This window comes from Atractosteus spatula, chromosome 7 (genome assembly GCF_055471065.1).
Source record: "Atractosteus spatula isolate fAtrSpa1 chromosome 7, fAtrSpa1.hap1, whole genome shotgun sequence".
Taxonomy (NCBI): domain Eukaryota; kingdom Metazoa; phylum Chordata; class Actinopteri; order Semionotiformes; family Lepisosteidae; genus Atractosteus; species Atractosteus spatula.
This window is the reverse complement of record NC_142712.1, coordinates 38,910,820-38,929,131: the sequence shown is the minus strand read 5'-3', so window position 1 is coordinate 38,929,131 and position 18,312 is coordinate 38,910,820. Positions and strand designations below refer to the sequence as shown.

Below are 18,312 nucleotides of genomic sequence, written 5' to 3'. Positions count from 1 at the left end.
ATAATTTATAACAAACTGCAAATCATACACTTGTCATTACATACACCAGGTGGAGGCATCAAACTATAACCAATTTTGTGTAGAAAAGGCTCCATTGCTACCTATGTGTGACCAGTACTATTCAGTTCATAACAATTCAATAGCCATTACAAACCAGTTTATTACAGCTTCTAAAGAGACAGTGCACATTCTACTGAGAATCATTGGACTACCAGCAGAAATTAACCGGTGAGCAGTTTAAACCAGTTCATACCAACAAAATACAAGTTCAGACCTTTATAAACCGGTTGCAAATTTCTGTTGGAGCCAGCTGACTGATGCCTGTGTTTTTAATGATTGTGTTCAGGTGATACAGTAGTAACAAATACTAATACTACTAATAAAGCACTGGCCGGTGATCTGCATAATACAGTATATCGGAAGGCCCCGGATAACTTCTAGTAGGCTCCGTATAGGCTAAAATTACGAGGAGACAATGAGCTATCTACTGTAGTATTTAGCAGTTCATATGTAATTTGCAAAGCCATGGATCTTGTCTTGGCAAAGGTTCACCAGAGCTTAACCTCGGGCAGTTTCAGGGCGGGGCGTTAGCAGATTCAGGTATCTGAACAAAAAAAATGTGCAACTCAGGTTTACAGAAACCGGAAGCTCTGACAGTACTGATTTAAAGAAAGTGTGGGAAGCATGGAGGTATTATTCCAGTCCCGTCGATAAATAATTTGTAGGTTTTATACAGGGACATTTTTAAATCTTGTGTCACAGAAATGTCTGTATGGTAAACGGGCAAATGCCTGAAATCTGTAAACCCTCATGTAAAAAAATCTCATAATATAAAATTAGTCTAATCTAATTCCAAACGATGAGTAATCCATAAATACATATAGTGACACACAATAAACGTAGTCATAACTACGTCTATACATTATATAGATTTTGGACATTTTATTTGGAGAAGCAATATGCACAGCAGCAGAAACAAAAGCAATAATAAAATATGTATAAGCCATTATTATTATTTGCTTTGAATTCGGTAACTTTATAGAAAAAATAATGCTCCAGAGCGTTGAAAGACAGAAGACTCGTATAAAAAAACCAAGAACAAAAACAGCCGGAGGTGAATATCCGTGATGACAAACTAGTTTTTGTACAACACCGTGATCGAGACTGGAAAACGAGCACAGAAATCAATGAGTCCAAGGTCCGTGTCTGTGTCCTTTTACTCAATAAGGTGTGTCTGACTGGAACTGAGGTGACGTCACTGACATACCTGAGTTACCCGTAGAAGGGGCGGACTGACTGAAGTTAAGTTAGAGGGGAAAAAAAACAATAACAGTGAAACTGCCTTTTAAAATAGGAACTTAGATCGGGAAGAAGTAATTAGGATCAACCGGCGATTTGTTTTGTTATTGCTCGAAAAGTGAGGAAGAAGAGAAAATTCTGCAGGGATTCAGAGGTCTGAATTCGGCCCACTTTTCGATACGAGGAAACAGCTTTCAGCTCGCTTGTGACGGCAGGTGAGACCAAACACGACAAACCCACAGGGCTCAGGGCTGTCCAGGGTCGTATAAACACCGCACGTACAGTATTATCGTTACGGTCTAAATCGCGTTTTACTGCGAAAAATAACACTTTTAATTTAGTTTTACCTTTTTGGCCAGTCGCGGAATCAGTTTTATTTGTTAAACTTAAAAGCTTCGCTTTTATGAGTTATTCAAAACTTGGAGGAGTACGGAAAGGGTATAACCAAATGGATTTTAGTGATGAAGTCCTGTGAGCTTGAATCTTCATTTCTTTTCTAAACTTGTTTAAAGAGAAATGAACTCTAGACATCCCGAAATAAATAATAATAATAAATTCACTGGCAATTTATTCAAACCTTAATGGTAAAATAAAGACAAAATGAGGATTGTTTGCTATTTTTAACGCACCTACTAAATATGTTTGAGACATACATAAGCAGAAAAAAGGTTTTTGTTACTGCACTGCAATAGGGTACAGAGTTAAAGGCCTCAAACACACGACAGACACACTACTGAGAATCAGCATGTTTATTAAAAACAGTCGTAGTTCCGGAACATAAGTTATATTCTGCCTTTTTGTGACCTGAAACTGGTCTGTCAGCTTTGGAGTAAGGGGTTACCATATTCCGCCAGTAATAACACCTTTTTGATCACAGGGTAGTTAACATTAATTCTTCCTGCATATCCAATGCATTTGTTTTATTAAGTTCTATATTTTTTCATCGCTGCCAGGTAGTAAGGTAAGAAAGCTATGGATTTTCAGAGATACAAGAGTAAATTTGAGAATCACCTTGCTGGAGATGAGTAGTGTTTGACCTAATTCGTGATATCCTGTTCCAGGAATATGAAGCAGTGTTAGGTTATGTAACTCAAGGTCAGACTGTTTTCAACAGGACCTACTGGGCTTTAAAAGATAAGCTGTCTCTGTTGCCCAGGTCAAACATTACATTGATATTTTTAGCCTGGGAAGACATAGAATTAATAATTTCCAGGACACTTTGCTGAAATGTTTGCACAGCTTTTGCTCAAGGGCAAATGAAATGTTGCACCTTGGTCTTCTGACTGAGCTGTAAGGGTTTAGTGGTGCTGATCTAGAACTACCGACACTGAACTGAAGTAGGAGGAGTAGTGATGACATGGATATTCGTTTGCAGTAAAAATTAATACACTGGAGTTGACTTGGGGCTTCTAAAAATAGGGGTGAATTTGGCAGAGGTGATGAGCGGTTGTAAAAACATCCTCTTGGGTTCTTAATTCTGTGGTGTTCTTACTTGTGTGAATATATGTGTGACAAAGTTTTGAAACAATTATAATTCTTCTTTAGTCTTCCCACAGTCCAAGGGCATCGGTAGGTTTATTGGCTCCTGGGAAAACTGGCCCTAGGCATGAGTGTGTGCATGTCTGTGTGTCTGCCCTGCATGGACTGGCATCCCTGTCCAGGGTGTACCCTGCCTTGTGTCTGCTGTTTCTCGGGATAGGCTCTGGCAGCCCCCAACCCTGAATTGGAAAGGGTGGTTAGAAAGTGGATGGATTGATAATTCCTCTTTAGAAAATAAGAAAGGTTGCAAACAGCATCTCCCACTATATACTATAAGGATGCCAGGGGGACCCGATCAGAATTTAAGGAAAGTGCGAGGCCAAATCCCCTCTACTCCACAAACAATACAAGTTTCTAAGTGAGAGATGAGAGAATCAGCTTTAACTAATGTTGAAGTTCTTTGTTCCAGACACCCACGACCCTTAGTGTAAAGAAATACTTTCAAATTGTATTCCTACCTGAAGTGTGCATGCATTTTAGGTTGCCTACCATTGTATTTGCAGGGCTTGTCTGGTTATTGCAGGTGCGGCACATTCGTAACACTGCAACTCAGCAGAAAGAAAAAGGGACCCTTTCACATGTGGTTTTGTCATGAGTGCGAAATGTATCGGGGATTTGAGGGCGGTCGCCTGTTTGAGTCCACGCCGTGTGAACTGACAGGACTTGGCTGAGACCCAGACTTGAGACAGAGACTTGTGTGGCAAACAGGAAGTGTCCACCTACTAAGCAGTCAGAAAGGGGATCATGCTTAGTATTTTGACCTGTAGAAGCTGTTAATCCTCTAAAATGCCAGGGCTCCTACTCACACACTAGCAAGGGAGGGGCAAACCCAGCACAACCATTATGGAAAAAGGCCATTTCATGTCTGGCCAGCATGGCAGCTGGAAGAGGGTCTGTCTGAGTGTTAACACCAATCTAATAACACCAAGATGTCTTATATCTCCTCCTGAGTTCAGGTGGGGGATCTGCTGGTGTGATAAGGTTTGCATTGGACACCCCTGACCCGAAACAAAAATAAAAAGTGTGCTTGTGGTGTGATGTGAAGGGCATTAAAAGAAAAGGACCTCAGAACACTGATCACCCAATCAAATTTCTCATTCGATTTATGCTTATATGTTTTTAGAAGTATACAGCGTACAGTTTTCAATATCGATTAAAAGGTTTTGATTAGCCAATCATTTTGATAAGCCGATCATTCATGACTGTAATACGCTCAAGTGATTGTTACAAAATCTCTGTTTTACTTAATTAGCGAGGAGAGTTAATTGGACACGGATGATGAGTTGATTTAGTCTCTTGACTGTCACGTCTATTAGTAATCCAGAGAGGAAAACACAGAAAGGAACTAATAAGCCACATATATCCACATTTATTTAGTTACTTTTGATGCTTGGTATATAATCACAAATACACTGTATTTATATAAATAAGTGAAGTATCAGATTCCAGATTAACCAAGCACAAGCTCAACATCATGTTCTCCCTTAATGGGTGGATTCAATAAAATTCACTAGGAAAAACAACACCCAAGAATGAAGTGTAATGAAAGGATTAGGAAAGTGTTTTAGGCAATATTTGGCTCAACCCGCCTGGCTGAGGGCTGACCTCCTGGCCTCAAGATGAGGAGGCTGGGACTATTATTGCTACTAGATAATCGATATCTATCTTGTACCTCACTGCTTATGCTCGCTCGAGACTCAGTCTCTATGACAGGGCTTGTTGAATCGCTGTCCCAGTCTTTTGGATCTCTATGCTTCAATGAGAATGACTATATTAACAAAAAATAATTTCAAGTTTACAATTTTGCATACACTCAATTTAGTGTGCACAAGTTTTTTACACTGGGGAAAAAATGTGCACAACTTGAAATTTTTGCGCACACCGGCCATTAAAAATGAGAGGAAACATTGGCTGGGACCCCCATCCAGAATAAGGAGTTACCAATAGGTCATTGCAGAGATGGAGATGGGATGAGAAAAAGGTAATATACAGTATTCATGATGTTTAGATGAAGAAATGACGTCAGGATTGATTGCAGATTGCTGATAGCCTAGTCTGATTGGTCCCTCTCAAATTTTTGTTATAAACACAGTTAAATCTTGGCTTATCTGAAGATGGGGAGCTAATCTGAGGCTCATTTTTCTTTATGTGCTGCAGGTCATGGCGGCACACCCTCGGCGTGTCCGGTTGAAGCCGTGGCTGGTGTCTCAAGTGGACAGCGGGAAATACCCGGGTCTGGTGTGGCTGGACAGGGAGGCCAAACGCTTTCAGATCCCCTGGAAGCACGCCACGCGCCACTCGCCCCAGCACGAGGAGGAGAACACCATCTTCAAGGTACCGCGGTCTCGGCCTCTGACTCGGACACTCCTAAAGCACAGTTCTTTTGTGCTAGAAGTTGAAATTTTAAATCAATTTAATCCCAATTTAATCTCCTGCAATTTTGTCGTTTTTGTGGAAAAACAAAATTATTATTTTCATGGAAGACTGCTGGGATCATTTTGAATAATTGTATAAGGAGGATAACTTTACCTAAAGTGAGGCCGACTTGATGAATTCTTCCTGGGACTGGTTTTGTTTGTGTATTCAAGTTTCAGAATTGTGTTTCTCTGACACACACTAAGTTTTAAAGCTATTTTCCTGGCTATTTGTGCTGTAAATAGGGCTCAGTTCTCCATTCCAGGCCAGCTGTTTTTCCATTTTTATAATTTGACAATGATCCAATTTCCATAATAAAATACCAGCCTTGCAATATAGTAGGTTGTAATATTTTTGCTTGTTTAAACTTGTTTAACACAAGGTTAAAACAAATAGCAGTTTAAAACATGTTCTTTATCTTTTAAAATTGATAAGATCATAAGAGCATACTTTAAGTAAGATTACAAATGACAGGAGGCCATTCGACCCATTTAGCCCATTTGTCAGTGAGTAGCTGACTAACTGTTGGATTGATCGATGGTTGGTAGCTTGTTCCACACCCCCACAACCCTCTGGGTAAAGACGTGCCTCCTGTTCTTAGTTTTAAATGCTATCTAAAATTAATTCACACACATGCACATACAAACTAAACAGCTAATTAATAGTTAGCACTTTAAATGGAAAAGCTCTCTTACTTACAATCAGACTGGAAAGGCAGTTCTCTGGTGTTATGGTCAGCTTAACCGAAACATTCTACTTGAGAAGGTGAGGGCTTTCTTACATTATTTTGGGGACAGCATAAAGTCTAGCTTCTATGATTGTTGCATGATAATGGCTGATAATTGTATCGATTGTGAAACCTCACTAGTACCAATTGTGCCCCCTGTCCCCCCCCGGGGTGAATTCTGTGTCCTGTGTGCAGGCGTGGGCCGTGGAGACGGGGAAGTTCCAGGAGGGCGTCGACGAGCCCGACCCCGCCAAGTGGAAAGCCCAGCTGCGCTGCGCCCTCAACAAGAGCCGCGAGTTCAACCTCATCTACGACGGCACCAAGGAGGTGCCCATGAACCCGCTCAAGATCTACGACGTGTGCGACATCCCCCAGCCCCTCAGCAACCCAGGTGTGTGCTCAATCGCACACGTGGCGCTGGGGGACACATACGTGAACTGTCCCCATTGAGAGCCTGACATCAGAGGACAACAAAGGTCACAAAGTCCCATTTAGCTCATTTGAATGTTGCTAGCAATCTGATTCTAGGACCTCTTCCAGCTGTTTCCCAAGGTGATCCCAAGGAAATATGCTTCAGCAGCATCCATTTTTTATGGAAACCTGCAACTCTGTGTGTAAATCAGCACCTTCTATTTTAACTCCTAAATGGATGGGCTTAGCCACTACCATGTTCCTGCCATGTCCCACTGTCATTGCCAAGACTGCTGTAAATATGACACAGTGGAGTTATTGAGCCACTAGTGGCCTTTTCAAACATCTCTGGTTGGCATCTCTGTAATGGGGTATTTTGTTAGACTGAAAGCCCATAGGTGAGGGTTCTGCTCTTCCTACTGTCTTGATTGGAACTGCAGGCAGGCTGAGGAGGCCTGCATCTAAAGAGATAGGGCAGGGATTCCCAGCTGCCATCCTCAGGAATTGGAACCCAACAGATGTTCTGTGTAAAAAAAACACTTGAAATGTTTAAACAGTAGAAGGCTGGAGACAGGGTACATTAGACTAGTTCATCTTTAACTGGGTCAGTTTAATCCTTGTTGAAGAGGTATGCTTGTTTATAACTGTAGGAAACTTATAAATCCTACTTGATTTTTAACACTGAGGCTGGGTGTTGGTATTCCCTGATCTAGGAGTCTGGGAAGGGATGCTACTGTCAAGTATAGTATTTAAAACGGCAGAAAGTAGGAATGCAATGGGACTGCACATTAAGAGATTATATTTAAACATCGTTCTCAGGGTGCTGGTCCTCCCATCTCATATGATAATTAAAACATTATTTAAGTTTATAATGCTGAGTTTAAGGTCTTAAAAATGTTTTCATAGACAACACTGTTAATTCAACATCCAGAATTAGCTATGCATCTGTTTCACTTAAGTATATCACTATTTCTTTCTTCCTCAGTATAGAGGAAATTTAGGAAAAGAGGTTATTAAAAGCATATTTCAATAGGTCCTGATTGCTTCAGCCACAAAGTCGGGTTACTGTGAGTTTTGAGCATGCGTGGGTTTTGCAGGGTCGACAGGCTCTGTTCCCTGGGAGGAGAATGATGGTGAGCCTGAGGAAGACGAGGACGAATCTCTGGAGCCCATTCCTTATCTCCAGATGAACGGTGAGAGACCAGAGGCCCACTCTTAACCTCCACTGCCCAGCTTCATTAGCATCGGCATCACTCACTTTTGCACAATATTCTGAATTAGACCTCCAGCCACTCCATAGAACCATGCAATGACTGAGTAAGGCAAGCTTGTTCAAATGTAGAGTACAAAAATCTAGACAAGCATCCAATTGGGTGATTAAGATAAGGAGTTTTGGTTGGGAAAATTAGCACAACCGTGTGCTAATAACGTCATGATCCTGCTAACTCAAATCTGAGTGTTAGTTTTAGTAAAAGGTACTGTTATGTCACTGTTAAAGAAGCCTCTACCATCTTCTTGATCAGATCTAATTTATAGGTGCGTTAATGAAGATTATAATTTTATTATACACACTATCAGTTTGGTTCCCTGAACTCACTTCTTTGATCCTTAAATTTTGTTTCTATCCATTTGCTGTTCTCTTAGTTATTTTTTTTGCTAAAACTTGTAAAGCCTTTGTGTCGTGAAAGAATTAGATCTTTAAAAATGCTGGATGACTCGGCTACAGAGCAGCATTTACTTCACAGATCTGGACTTGTGTTTTAAGCGAAACAGAGTAATTTTCTCCCTCTTCCAGGATCCGTCTCCCCTATCCAGCCCCCCAGCTGCCCTCCTCCTGCTCCTGAGGTGTGGCCCAAGGAGGAGCCCACTGACTTCGAGATGCGTGCCTCCCCGCTCCCTGAAACCATGTTCACTTCGCCAGAAATGTGGATCAGCTCCTTACCCAGTGAGTACGGCATTGCGGGTCTTCATGCTGGCTGGGTTAGCGCTGGCCCTTTGCACCTTCCGCCTTACCCCTCAGTCAGCGCAGAGAGTTAGAAGGCAAGACAGAGACACTTATCTTTCTGCTTGTGACGGTGTGAGCAAGACACAGCAAGTAGAAGAGCAACAAATTACTCTTGATTATGTTAAAGGAAAAAGGTGGAATGATAAAAAAAATACCATCTGAGATGGTGCTGAAAACAAAATTGGTCTCCTATAATAGGTTTTTCTGTTGTGCTTGGTCTGACTTTTATTTTGTTTCGCTTAGCAGTTGTGATGAGGATATAGGTAGATCATATCCCTTTTCATTTGCCTATCTGAGCTGCTGGATCTGTGCCCAGCGTCTGTCCGACTCCACAGAGGGTCAGAGCTGTCTGAGCCTAGCACTGCCCTCCACTGTGGAGCTGTGGAGCTGTGGCCCTCTTGGTGGAGGAAAACAGCACTCAATCTAGCCAGCTTGCCTTGGAACAAACATTTGTATGACTCCCATATGAAATCAGAAAACGCATGTAGAGACTCTTGGGTTTTGACTTCAGTTCCTTTTTTGATATCTAGGCTCTGAAGTATTGCATATACTACTTAGACAGTGAAAATGGATACATTGAAGAATACAGAGAGGTGTGCCAACAGTTGTCCTAAGATTCTGTGAATGTAGGGATTCAATTTGGGCTTGGATTACAGCCATCATGTTTTTGTACAGTTGTAAATATTTAGAACTTGGATGAAGATGTGAAATCAGGGCTGTCTGTCGAAGCCCTTTTAGAAAGTTTGTAAAGGTCTCGAGGTGTGAACTGTGAAGAATAATATAAGAAGCCAGACTCTGATGACACTTCAGCTCTCCTTATGAATATTCTGATTGGGATTTCAACGGAAGAGTTTATAGATGATGTAAAAAGCTAGCATTCTGATTGGCTGCATTAACCCACTAACTCTTCTGTGTCTTGTGGACTCCTGCAGTGACAGATCTGGAGGTTCAGTTCCAGTACCGCGGTAAGGAGGTTTGTCCACCTATGACGGTCAGTAACCCCCAAGGCTGCCGGTTGTTCTATGGTGACCTTGGCCCCATGGTGAACCAGGAGGAGCTGTTCGGGCCAATCAGCCTGGAGCAAGTGCGTTTCCCCTCCACCGAGAACATCACCAACGAGAAGCAGCGGCACTTCACCAACCGCCTGCTGGACGTCATGGACCGCGGCCTCATCCTGGAGGTCAGCGGACACGACATCTACGCCGTGCGGCTGTGCCAGTGCAAGGTCTACTGGTCTGGACCTTGCGCCAGCAGCCCCACCACGCCCAACCTCATCGAGAGGCAGAGAAAGGTTAAACTGTTCTGCTTGGAGAGTTTCCTCAGCGGTAAGGAGGCACCTCCCTGTCTCTCACTGTGCAACTTTGTCCCTGCTCTCCACATCCACTCCCTTTCTTCCTGTTTGTCAGCCGGTCTGTTGTTCTGTACGTCCCCAGCTCCCCACTTTCTGCGACTGCTTTCTGCCTGCGTCTGTCTGCAAGTGGCTTGGCGTTGCTTCCAAGCAGATTTCCAAGGACATTGCTGCTCAGATACCAGTCCAAAGTTCATTCTCGGGCCTTAAATGACTGCCTCACAGGCAGCTGAAAGGAATTAAGTCTAACTAAGAAGACTATGAGGGGACCTGACTGAAGCTTTCAAAATCCTCCAAGGCATTGACAAAGTCTACCCAGCGGACTTCTCAGAAACAACACTGAAATAGGAATCTGAGAATGCAAGTAGAAACTATGGGACGGTTTGTTTCAATTCAGGGAAATTCTCTACATAAAGGGTGGTGGGTTGTCTGGAACAAGCTATTCAGCCATAGTGTTGAATCTGATTTCCTGTCTTCTTTCAAGAAATGACTGGATAAGGCGCTTGGATCAATCATCTACTAGCAACAGAATGAACTGTGTGGGCTCAATGGCCTTTTCATGTTTGTAACTTTTGTTGTTGTGCACAAGTTAATTTAAGATGAAAGGAAGACCTTAAGATAAAAAACAAATAACACCATTTGTGGAGTTTAAAGGACAATAGATCTTCCTGCTGCCGGCTCTGGGTCTTTCTGTGTGCCCATATGTTTGCCTCTGTCTTCTCTCTGTTTCTTGTGCTCTGACTGCTCTTTCTTCTGACTCGCTGCCCCACTTTCAGGTCTAGTCTCTGGCTGTGCTTTGTCTCCTTCCCTTGCTCAGTAAGTCTGCAGCTGTGGCAGGGTGGAGAGTCTGACAGCTGGCTGTGTTTGCAGGCGTGATCGCCCATCAGAAGGGCCAGGCAGACCGGCCCCCACAGTTTGAGATCCACCTGTGTTTCGGGGAGGAATGGCCAGATGGCAGGCCTCGGGAGAGGAAGCTCATTATGGTGCAGGTAGGTGAGGAGGGACTTCTACAGCTTGAGGTGAACTAAACTGAAAGTGAATGATTTCACTGTTATTCAGCTGCACTTCCTGCATGCTTTGCATAGTGAACAAGGGATGATTGTAAACTTCTTTCTCTGGGTTTCATTCCTTTGTTAACACTTTGCTTGCAACTAATCTTTATCTAACACAGAAGTCTCACTGGGCTTGAGATGCCTTTTGTGAGGTAGACCTGGAGGGGGAGAGAGTAGGGGGCATCTTTTACCTCCATTAATGTAGGGAGATGTCTTTCAGTGTGGATTCTACTGCCTGTGTCTTTTGCCATGACATGCAGGTACACACACTGGATCAAAGATCTAATTCTAAGCTAATCTGTAGCCCTGCTGAGATGAAATGTCGCGAGCTAGCCTCTTTCTCCTTCTCTCAGATTGTGTGACAGAAGTAAGTCTGCCTTTCCGATACAATAAAAAATTGATATAATTGACCGATAGCCTTCTGTCGTTACATTCTCTCAGACCATTGGGCACTGTCTCATTTACCGTCTGTACTGTATGTATTTGAGAGAATGGGTTTAATCTCCCAGTGACTTCTGTGGTAAATATCAGTAGACTATCAACTGACTACCTGTTGTTTTACATTGAGGGTAGTCAGGAATCTATATTCTTAATTTCTTAATGAAATTGCACCCCCTGGTTTGTCTAGAGCAGTAGTTCTTATCCTGGGGTGCACACACTCCCAAGGGGTGTGAGATGTCCTAGATTTGTTTGGAAGGAAAATCATTGAAAACACAAGTGAAGTATAGGCACATAAGTACCGCTACACCTGTACCTCTTTTTACGAATGTTCTTTTTATGAAAATTCGATACTACGAAGCACGTGAATTGCTACCCACATTTCGAATAATGAGAGCCAACTTTGAAACTACGACGAAGCGATGTCGTAGCAGAGGGTGCAGAGGGTACCCTCTGCCAAAGGTAGAGGGTGAAGAGGAAGACATAATTTCTTGTTTTTGCAGCACATTCCACTAACTAGTGTGGATGAGAGCTCGCACAGAGCCTAGGGAGTGTGTGATACAGTTCACCGGGTCTTGCGTTGTTTGCTGTTGTACGTGCTCTTTCTTTTTGTGTCAGAAAATTGGTGGTTTAGACTAGGGCTGGGCGATATGGCCAAAAACATTATCATGATAAAAATTTAATATCAGTCGATATCGATAATTATCACGATAAATGTCAAATCATTATTTCTTTCAAGTTTAAAGGCAGATTTTTTCTCCTGAGTGAAAGTTGAAGAAACCAGACAGTTAATTGGTAAATTAAACAACTCTTTATTCTAAGAACACAACAAACACTTGCCAAACAGCAGAAACATTTAACAAATCTGAGGTAGAGAGTATTCAAGTCTTTTTTATGTCAAAATATAAATGAGTAAAATTTACAAAATAAATATCTTAATAGAAAAATTAAATACTGCGGTGTGATAAAACACACATAGAAGATGGCTCAGACAGACTACGAAGTTGAAAGTGCTTTAAAGGATCCTAACAGAAGTAGTGGCGAAGAATGGCACCGTTTGCAGCTGCCGCTCTACCATCTCCCTACACTCTGCGTACAGCCGAGGAAGTGCAGACAGTGCAAAATGTTTCTGACCAGGTAGCTCGTATCTGGGGTCAAGGACTCTGATAAGCTTCTTGAATCCCTCATTTTCGACAGTGCTAATGGGAAGCATGTCTATTGCAATGCAATATGCAACTGCATTTGTGATGTCTTCATGTCTTTTCGTTTTTTTGTCGTAAGGCACGGTGCTTGAAAATGGTGCTGCTATGGTTTGCTGCTGTGTAGTCGCACTGAATACTGGCCTGGTGCTTATAGATGGTCCCCTTCCACTAACAACACTAGTTTGTGACTGTAATTTTTTACTTTCTGCGTGTTCTAACGGGTGATGTTGTTTTAAATGGTGAAATAGGTTCGTGGTGTTGCCTGTCTTTGCTGGCACGGATCTGCGGCACAGTTTGCAGTGCACGCTGCTCTGTTTTATGTCTGATCGTAAAAAGCCAAAATATCTCCAAATTACCGAAGTTGAATGACCTTTTCTGTCGACGATGTCATCGTCCTTCGAGCTGGTCGTTGGCAGCACTACATTTGCTTCAGTGTCGCTCATTTCTCCACTCTAACTACAATCCTGTCAGCCACCACCGTGTGGGTAAACACCACCACGTTAGCTGCCCGGTCTGCAATACGCACACACATATCATGCGCAAAGCATAAACATATATATCGAACATTTATCGAACTTTTGTTAAAATTATATCGAGGAAAATTATATCGTGATAATTATCGTTATCGAATTATCGCCCAGCCCTAGTTTAGACTATCCTCAAACTTCCAAGGCATTAAGTAAATGAAAACTGTGAATTTGTGTGTAATTGCTCAAAAAGCAAATGAAGTGGTTACAGTATATACTATAATAATATAATACTCAGGTTTGATTAATGATGTCTAACTAGTTAAGCAGTGTTTTTTATTACTAAAAACATAAACCAAAGTATGAATGTTAGTTATTATTGTTTCTTTTCTTATCATTTTGTGGTAAAAAAAAATAAAAGAAGGGGTGACATTTTAGGGATTGTAATTGTGCTTTTGGAAAGGGGTTTCTGGGAACAAATTGCATTCATGAAAGGAGGTATGAGTGTACATTTTTTTTAAACCTTGGCATTTTAGAGGTAACTTAAAAAACAATTTCTTGGGAATTAATTAGAAGAAATAGTTATCTTAGTTATGCCTTATTTTACTGAAAAATAAAAATAAATATATAATTCTATCCCTTTCATACTTAAGATGTATCTTATGTTTAAAGAACTGACCTATGTTGATGATTTTTGGTAAGAAGCAGTGCTGGCTGCAGTAAAGCTGTAGTGGCTGCAGGGCCTGACTGCGCTGTGCTGCTCCACAGGTGATTCCTGTGGTGGCCAGGATGATCTACGAGATGTTCTCGGGGGACTTCACCCGCTCTTTCGACAGCGGCAGCGTGCGTCTGCAGATCTCCACCCCCGACATCAAGGACAACATCGTGACGCACCTGAAGCAGCTGTACCGTCTCCTGCAGACGCACCAGGGCCACGAAGCCTGGCTCCTCCAGCCCGGCGGCAGTCTGCACCTCCCCCAAGCACTACAGGCACAGTAACCTGCAGGTGGACCCCCGGTCGTGTAGGTCACCTCCTTCCAACACAAAGAGACGGACCTGCTAGCGTGCAGCCATTTGGACAGCCCATCTGCACTGGCCGACAGCTTTCCTGGAGCCACACACTGCTTGGGAAGATTCCTGTGCTCCGGACTGCTCTCTGTCCACAAACAGAGCCCACATTAGGAACTCGGACTTCTGACTGCACGCGGACTGACAGACCGTTACACAGACAGTTTCCATGAGACGTTGGACTTCCGATATTCAGAAGGATCCATTTTTCAAAAAACATTTAAATTGATTCTTTTAAAAGTTGTTTCAGGAGAGTTTCTCGTTCCCAATGTGAAACCCAAAAGGGACTGATGTTGAACATTTAGCCATCTTCATGACACGACATCTAAGATGGGGGGGGGTCCTCTTGCTTTAGCTTTTCAAAAATGTGCTTAGCTTGTAAGATGTAGCTTTGTGTGCAGCTTTCCCCCTGAGCAAGGGGAATAGTCAGCTTCTTTTCACTCGCTAGGCAAGGGTAAGTCAAGATATAGCATGTTTAACCTAATTCTCCTCCTTAGCGTTTTTTTTAAACCGTCACTCTACCAATGTTTATGATGTGAATCTGCGGGGGGGGGGGGCCTTCTGGTGGTTTTTATTTACTGATTTTAATAACATTTCCATCCGTGTCATAAAAGTGTTACACAATAGCGCTGTCAATTCTATCAGTAGTTGCCATTGTAGGCAAAGACATGGATGTGAAATGTTTTTCTCTGGGGATTAATCATACTGTAGCATGCTGCTGTGAATTTGACTCTGTCAGCCTGTTTCATTCTTTCTTTTTTGTGGTATGTGATGTAATATATATGAGCAGACCTTTTTTAAAAGTTAAGAGAAACTCTTCAATAAATATTTTAACTAGTTGTAATGGATTCGTCATTTCTAGGATTCACACAAAAGTTCTTATGACCTTATATTTCATAGGTCTTTGGCTTCTAATCCACCCACACCCACAATGGAAGTGTTTGGAATGTTAGTGTTGATCTCAGAATCATTTTATTGTTCACAGAAACTACAGCTTCATCAGACAGACCTTCCTATATACTGTATATAGATGTATTTTAATACACTGATATGCTCACAAAAAAAGCTGGAAGAGATTCTTGGATGAACTGGATACCCAAACCCAGACGACGTGGGCCAAATCTGCTGCTCTCATTTGCGTCCTGCTTATGTTCTCCTAATGCATGTTTTTAAAGTAATGCACAAAACGAGTAAGTCCAGCTCTGCGGTGTGGTTAGTGATCTGAAATACGTCATATTAACGTACAGGAACATAAAGAACAAAAGAGTTTCCATCTTCCTGGCCGATCTCGTCTGATCTCACGAGCTAAGCAAGGCTGTACTTGGTCAATAGTGAGGTGGGAGACGTCCAGGGAAAAACCAGGTTGCTGTTGTAATTGATATTGGTTGAACAGGAGGTGGTGCCCTTCCCCCAGCACCAGTATTTCTGCTCCAGTATGGTGATTGGGAACACTGCTGTAGATGAGATGTTAAAATAAGGTCTTGGTTGCTTGGTGATCAGTCCAGGCACTGTTCGTAAGAGCAAGGATGTCAACCACAGTGTCCTGGCTGAATTCCACTCTGCACAATCAGTCTTCTTAAAACCCCTCTTAACTCAGGGTGTGAAGCAATTTTTCATGTCCCATCCGGATTTTTTGTGTAATGGGGCTGCTGGTGTAGTATTTTACTCAGCTGGGTGCTTCACTTCAGTAGTGAATTAAGATCCTTAGGGATGTTATTACAATACAGTTCATCGCAATAATGTAAAAGCATTACATTATTGCAGTTAATTGTACATTTCAACGGTTAGATTATTTTTACAGGATTTATTTGTATATTATATATTTCTTTTTATATTTACAATTTAGAAGAATATCTATTTTTGTCTTAAAGGACATCTTTAAATATGCGGTAAGACATCCGCTCCACTAGGCGGCGGTGTAGATGTATGTAAGCATAGTTGCGTCGTTCTGAGTCGTCGCTGAAATATTTTCCTTGGCGTTTGGCTGTACGCTGTCAGGTAAAGAAGGTATTTAGTAAAGGTTTTAAAAAGGCAATAGGAAATAAAGGATCCGGTAGTACAATCGAAAGCAATAATCATACTTGGTGCATGAAGTTTTGTACAAAAATCAGATCATAAAGTTTTAAACGTTATTTAGAGATGTATAATTAGCTATATATATGTGCTTTAGCAGGGTAGAAATATAAAAAGAAAACGTTTCCGAACTAGGTTTTAAATATTAATTTAAACCTGGCAAAAATTCAAAATCGAGGTATAATTTTATGATTATGGAATGTTTAAGGAATTAATTAAAAGTGCTTCATTCAGTCTTATTGTCTCGCGAATAGTTCTTGGAAGCTCCTAGTAAAATTATTACCATGGGCTCGCTGCTGCCTCTCAGTGAAACTCTTCACTGATATCGGTCTGTTTTCTGATGGTGCATCACTTGCTGAGCAAGGCGAAACCCCGCACAGTTATGCCCGTGATCTGCCTGCGCTTTGTAGGACTGATGCCTGCTGGTTTCTCGAAGGTTATACGTATTGTACGTTATTACTAAAGTTACAGACTATTTTTCTGTCATCCTCAGTATTTTTCCTGCCGCCGAAGAAGACCTCCGGATTCCGAGGAATGAAACCGATAAATAAAAAAGAACGGAAACGGAACAGGTCGATCTTTTCTGTTAAGGGACTAGCGGTGGTGTCAGACTGCAGGGGTTTCAAGTCTCCGCCGGTCTCTGGTGATGTCAGCGAGAGTCGCCCCCGAATTCCTTATTGAAGTGGCTCAACAGTGCCTCGCTTCCGGTACGAGAAAGAAACAGCGTTTACGTCCCTCTGCATGCCTGAGCCTTGCTGCGCAGGTCCTGGCGGTGGACGTTGGGTTGAGACCCTCTTTCCTTTACGATGCCAACACAGCGGGACCCGAGCAGCTTCGACTTTACCTGCGCAAGCTGCGCGAAGCTGGGTTTTTAAGCCACGTGTTGAAGGTCCTGGCGGTCGATGGGAACGTTGTGATTGTCAATGTAGACCTGACAGTCCCGCACATGGAGGAGCTGCTATTGAAAAACACCGTCACTGTCATAGATGTGTCCCAGTCCCGGGCCCAGCCTGCCTTAGCTGGTCCCGAAAGCAGGGTGAAGGAGTTAACACAGGCGGTTGTAGATTATTTCAAACTGGGCACGCTGGTCGAATGGGCACGTTCCCCGTGGAACTTCTGCACCCTTTTCGGAGTCCTTCTGGGCTACCCGGCCACCTACTGGTTCGACCAAGAGAGCAGCTTTGAGAACTGCCTGAGCATGACCCCACTGCGGGTCACCACGGTCTGTGCTCTGTGCCGAGCGATAGCCAAGGACTTCAGAGTCCAACTCTGCTCCTTCAGCATCCCGGAAATCCTTACGTCAGCCACTCGGGCCGAGATGGACAACTGGACTGGCAAGATGCTGGACCGGTTCAGCCGGCAGGCTGCTTTTACAGACCTCCATATCTCTAGCAAGACAGTCACCTTGCCATCAGTCACACTCTAGGAGAGAGCACGCTGTGTAATCACGCAGTGGGGGGCCAGCTTGGGTCTGGGAGAGCTGCAGAGTCTTGAAGGTTTTTGGGTAATGCAGGCCCCTAATTGACCAATGAAAGGACTTGGTTAGTGGTGTATTTTCCCGAGTCCTGTTGCACTAAGCTGCACGCCAGGTGATAATATCATCAAAGCTGCCTCTTACTCAGCTCAAGGATTAAACCAGTCCCGGGATGTGCTTCACTACAGGAGCAAATAGCAGTCAAACCTTGCGTGTGCCAACAGTTGCTGAGCCAAATTGCCAAAAACTATTGTTTGCTCTAGGCGTTTAGGAACTGATTTATGGGCTTTTGTATAATTGAATGATTAATTTCCTGGGAGAGATGGGGGCGCACACCTTTTGTTGGTAAATTGTCTTCTTAAGTGTTTAAGTGTCTGAAGTATCCTAGCTTTTTTGTTTCATTGGGTTTGATATCAGCAGGTGATTTAGATCTCTTTACTTAAATAGAAGCATTCGATCTTTGCAGAATGGTCACAGTAGTCCAGTTCAGCTTTAATTGATCCAGTTTAACCCTCTTCCCAAAGTCTTGTGAGGTTGATCTGGAGAGAACTACAAAATGTGCTGGACTACTGTCACTGCGGACCGGACTTGTTGGTTACACACCTTCTAGCCCTGTGTGGCACAAATCCACACCAAGATGCTCTGTGGGGATGAAAGCTGATTGTCACTCATGAATTCCTGCAAGGAAAAAGGGTTAATGTACGACTATGTTTGTAGCAATAAAGGTTGCTGGGCTACAGAAGCAGTGCCTGGTCCAGCTCAAGACCCTGAGCCCATCAAAAAAGCAAGGCACC

At 42.7% G+C, this 18,312-nt stretch overlaps 2 protein-coding genes across 2 annotated transcripts; both read left to right on the top strand.

The window, feature by feature from the left end:
• The first annotated feature begins 1,254 nt into the window (after window positions 1-1,254).
• irf6 (interferon regulatory factor 6) lies at window positions 1,255-14,810 on the top strand. The gene is made up of 8 exons (XM_088920812.1): window positions 1,255-1,514; window positions 4,996-5,172; window positions 6,176-6,371; window positions 7,489-7,584; window positions 8,187-8,336; window positions 9,329-9,721; window positions 10,615-10,733; window positions 13,672-14,810. Exons 2-8 carry the CDS (start codon window positions 4,999-5,001, stop codon window positions 13,900-13,902), a joined length of 1,359 nt encoding a protein of 452 aa, XP_088776938.1. The 5' UTR covers window positions 1,255-1,514; window positions 4,996-4,998; the 3' UTR covers window positions 13,903-14,810.
• A 1,125-nt stretch (window positions 14,811-15,935) lies between these two features.
• Window positions 15,936-18,308, top strand: c7h1orf74 (chromosome 7 C1orf74 homolog). The gene is made up of 2 exons (XM_088921866.1): window positions 15,936-15,969; window positions 16,538-18,308. Exon 2 carries the CDS (start codon window positions 16,691-16,693, stop codon window positions 17,468-17,470), a length of 780 nt encoding a protein of 259 aa, XP_088777992.1. The 5' UTR covers window positions 15,936-15,969; window positions 16,538-16,690; the 3' UTR covers window positions 17,471-18,308.
• Window positions 18,309-18,312: the final 4 nt, after the last annotated feature.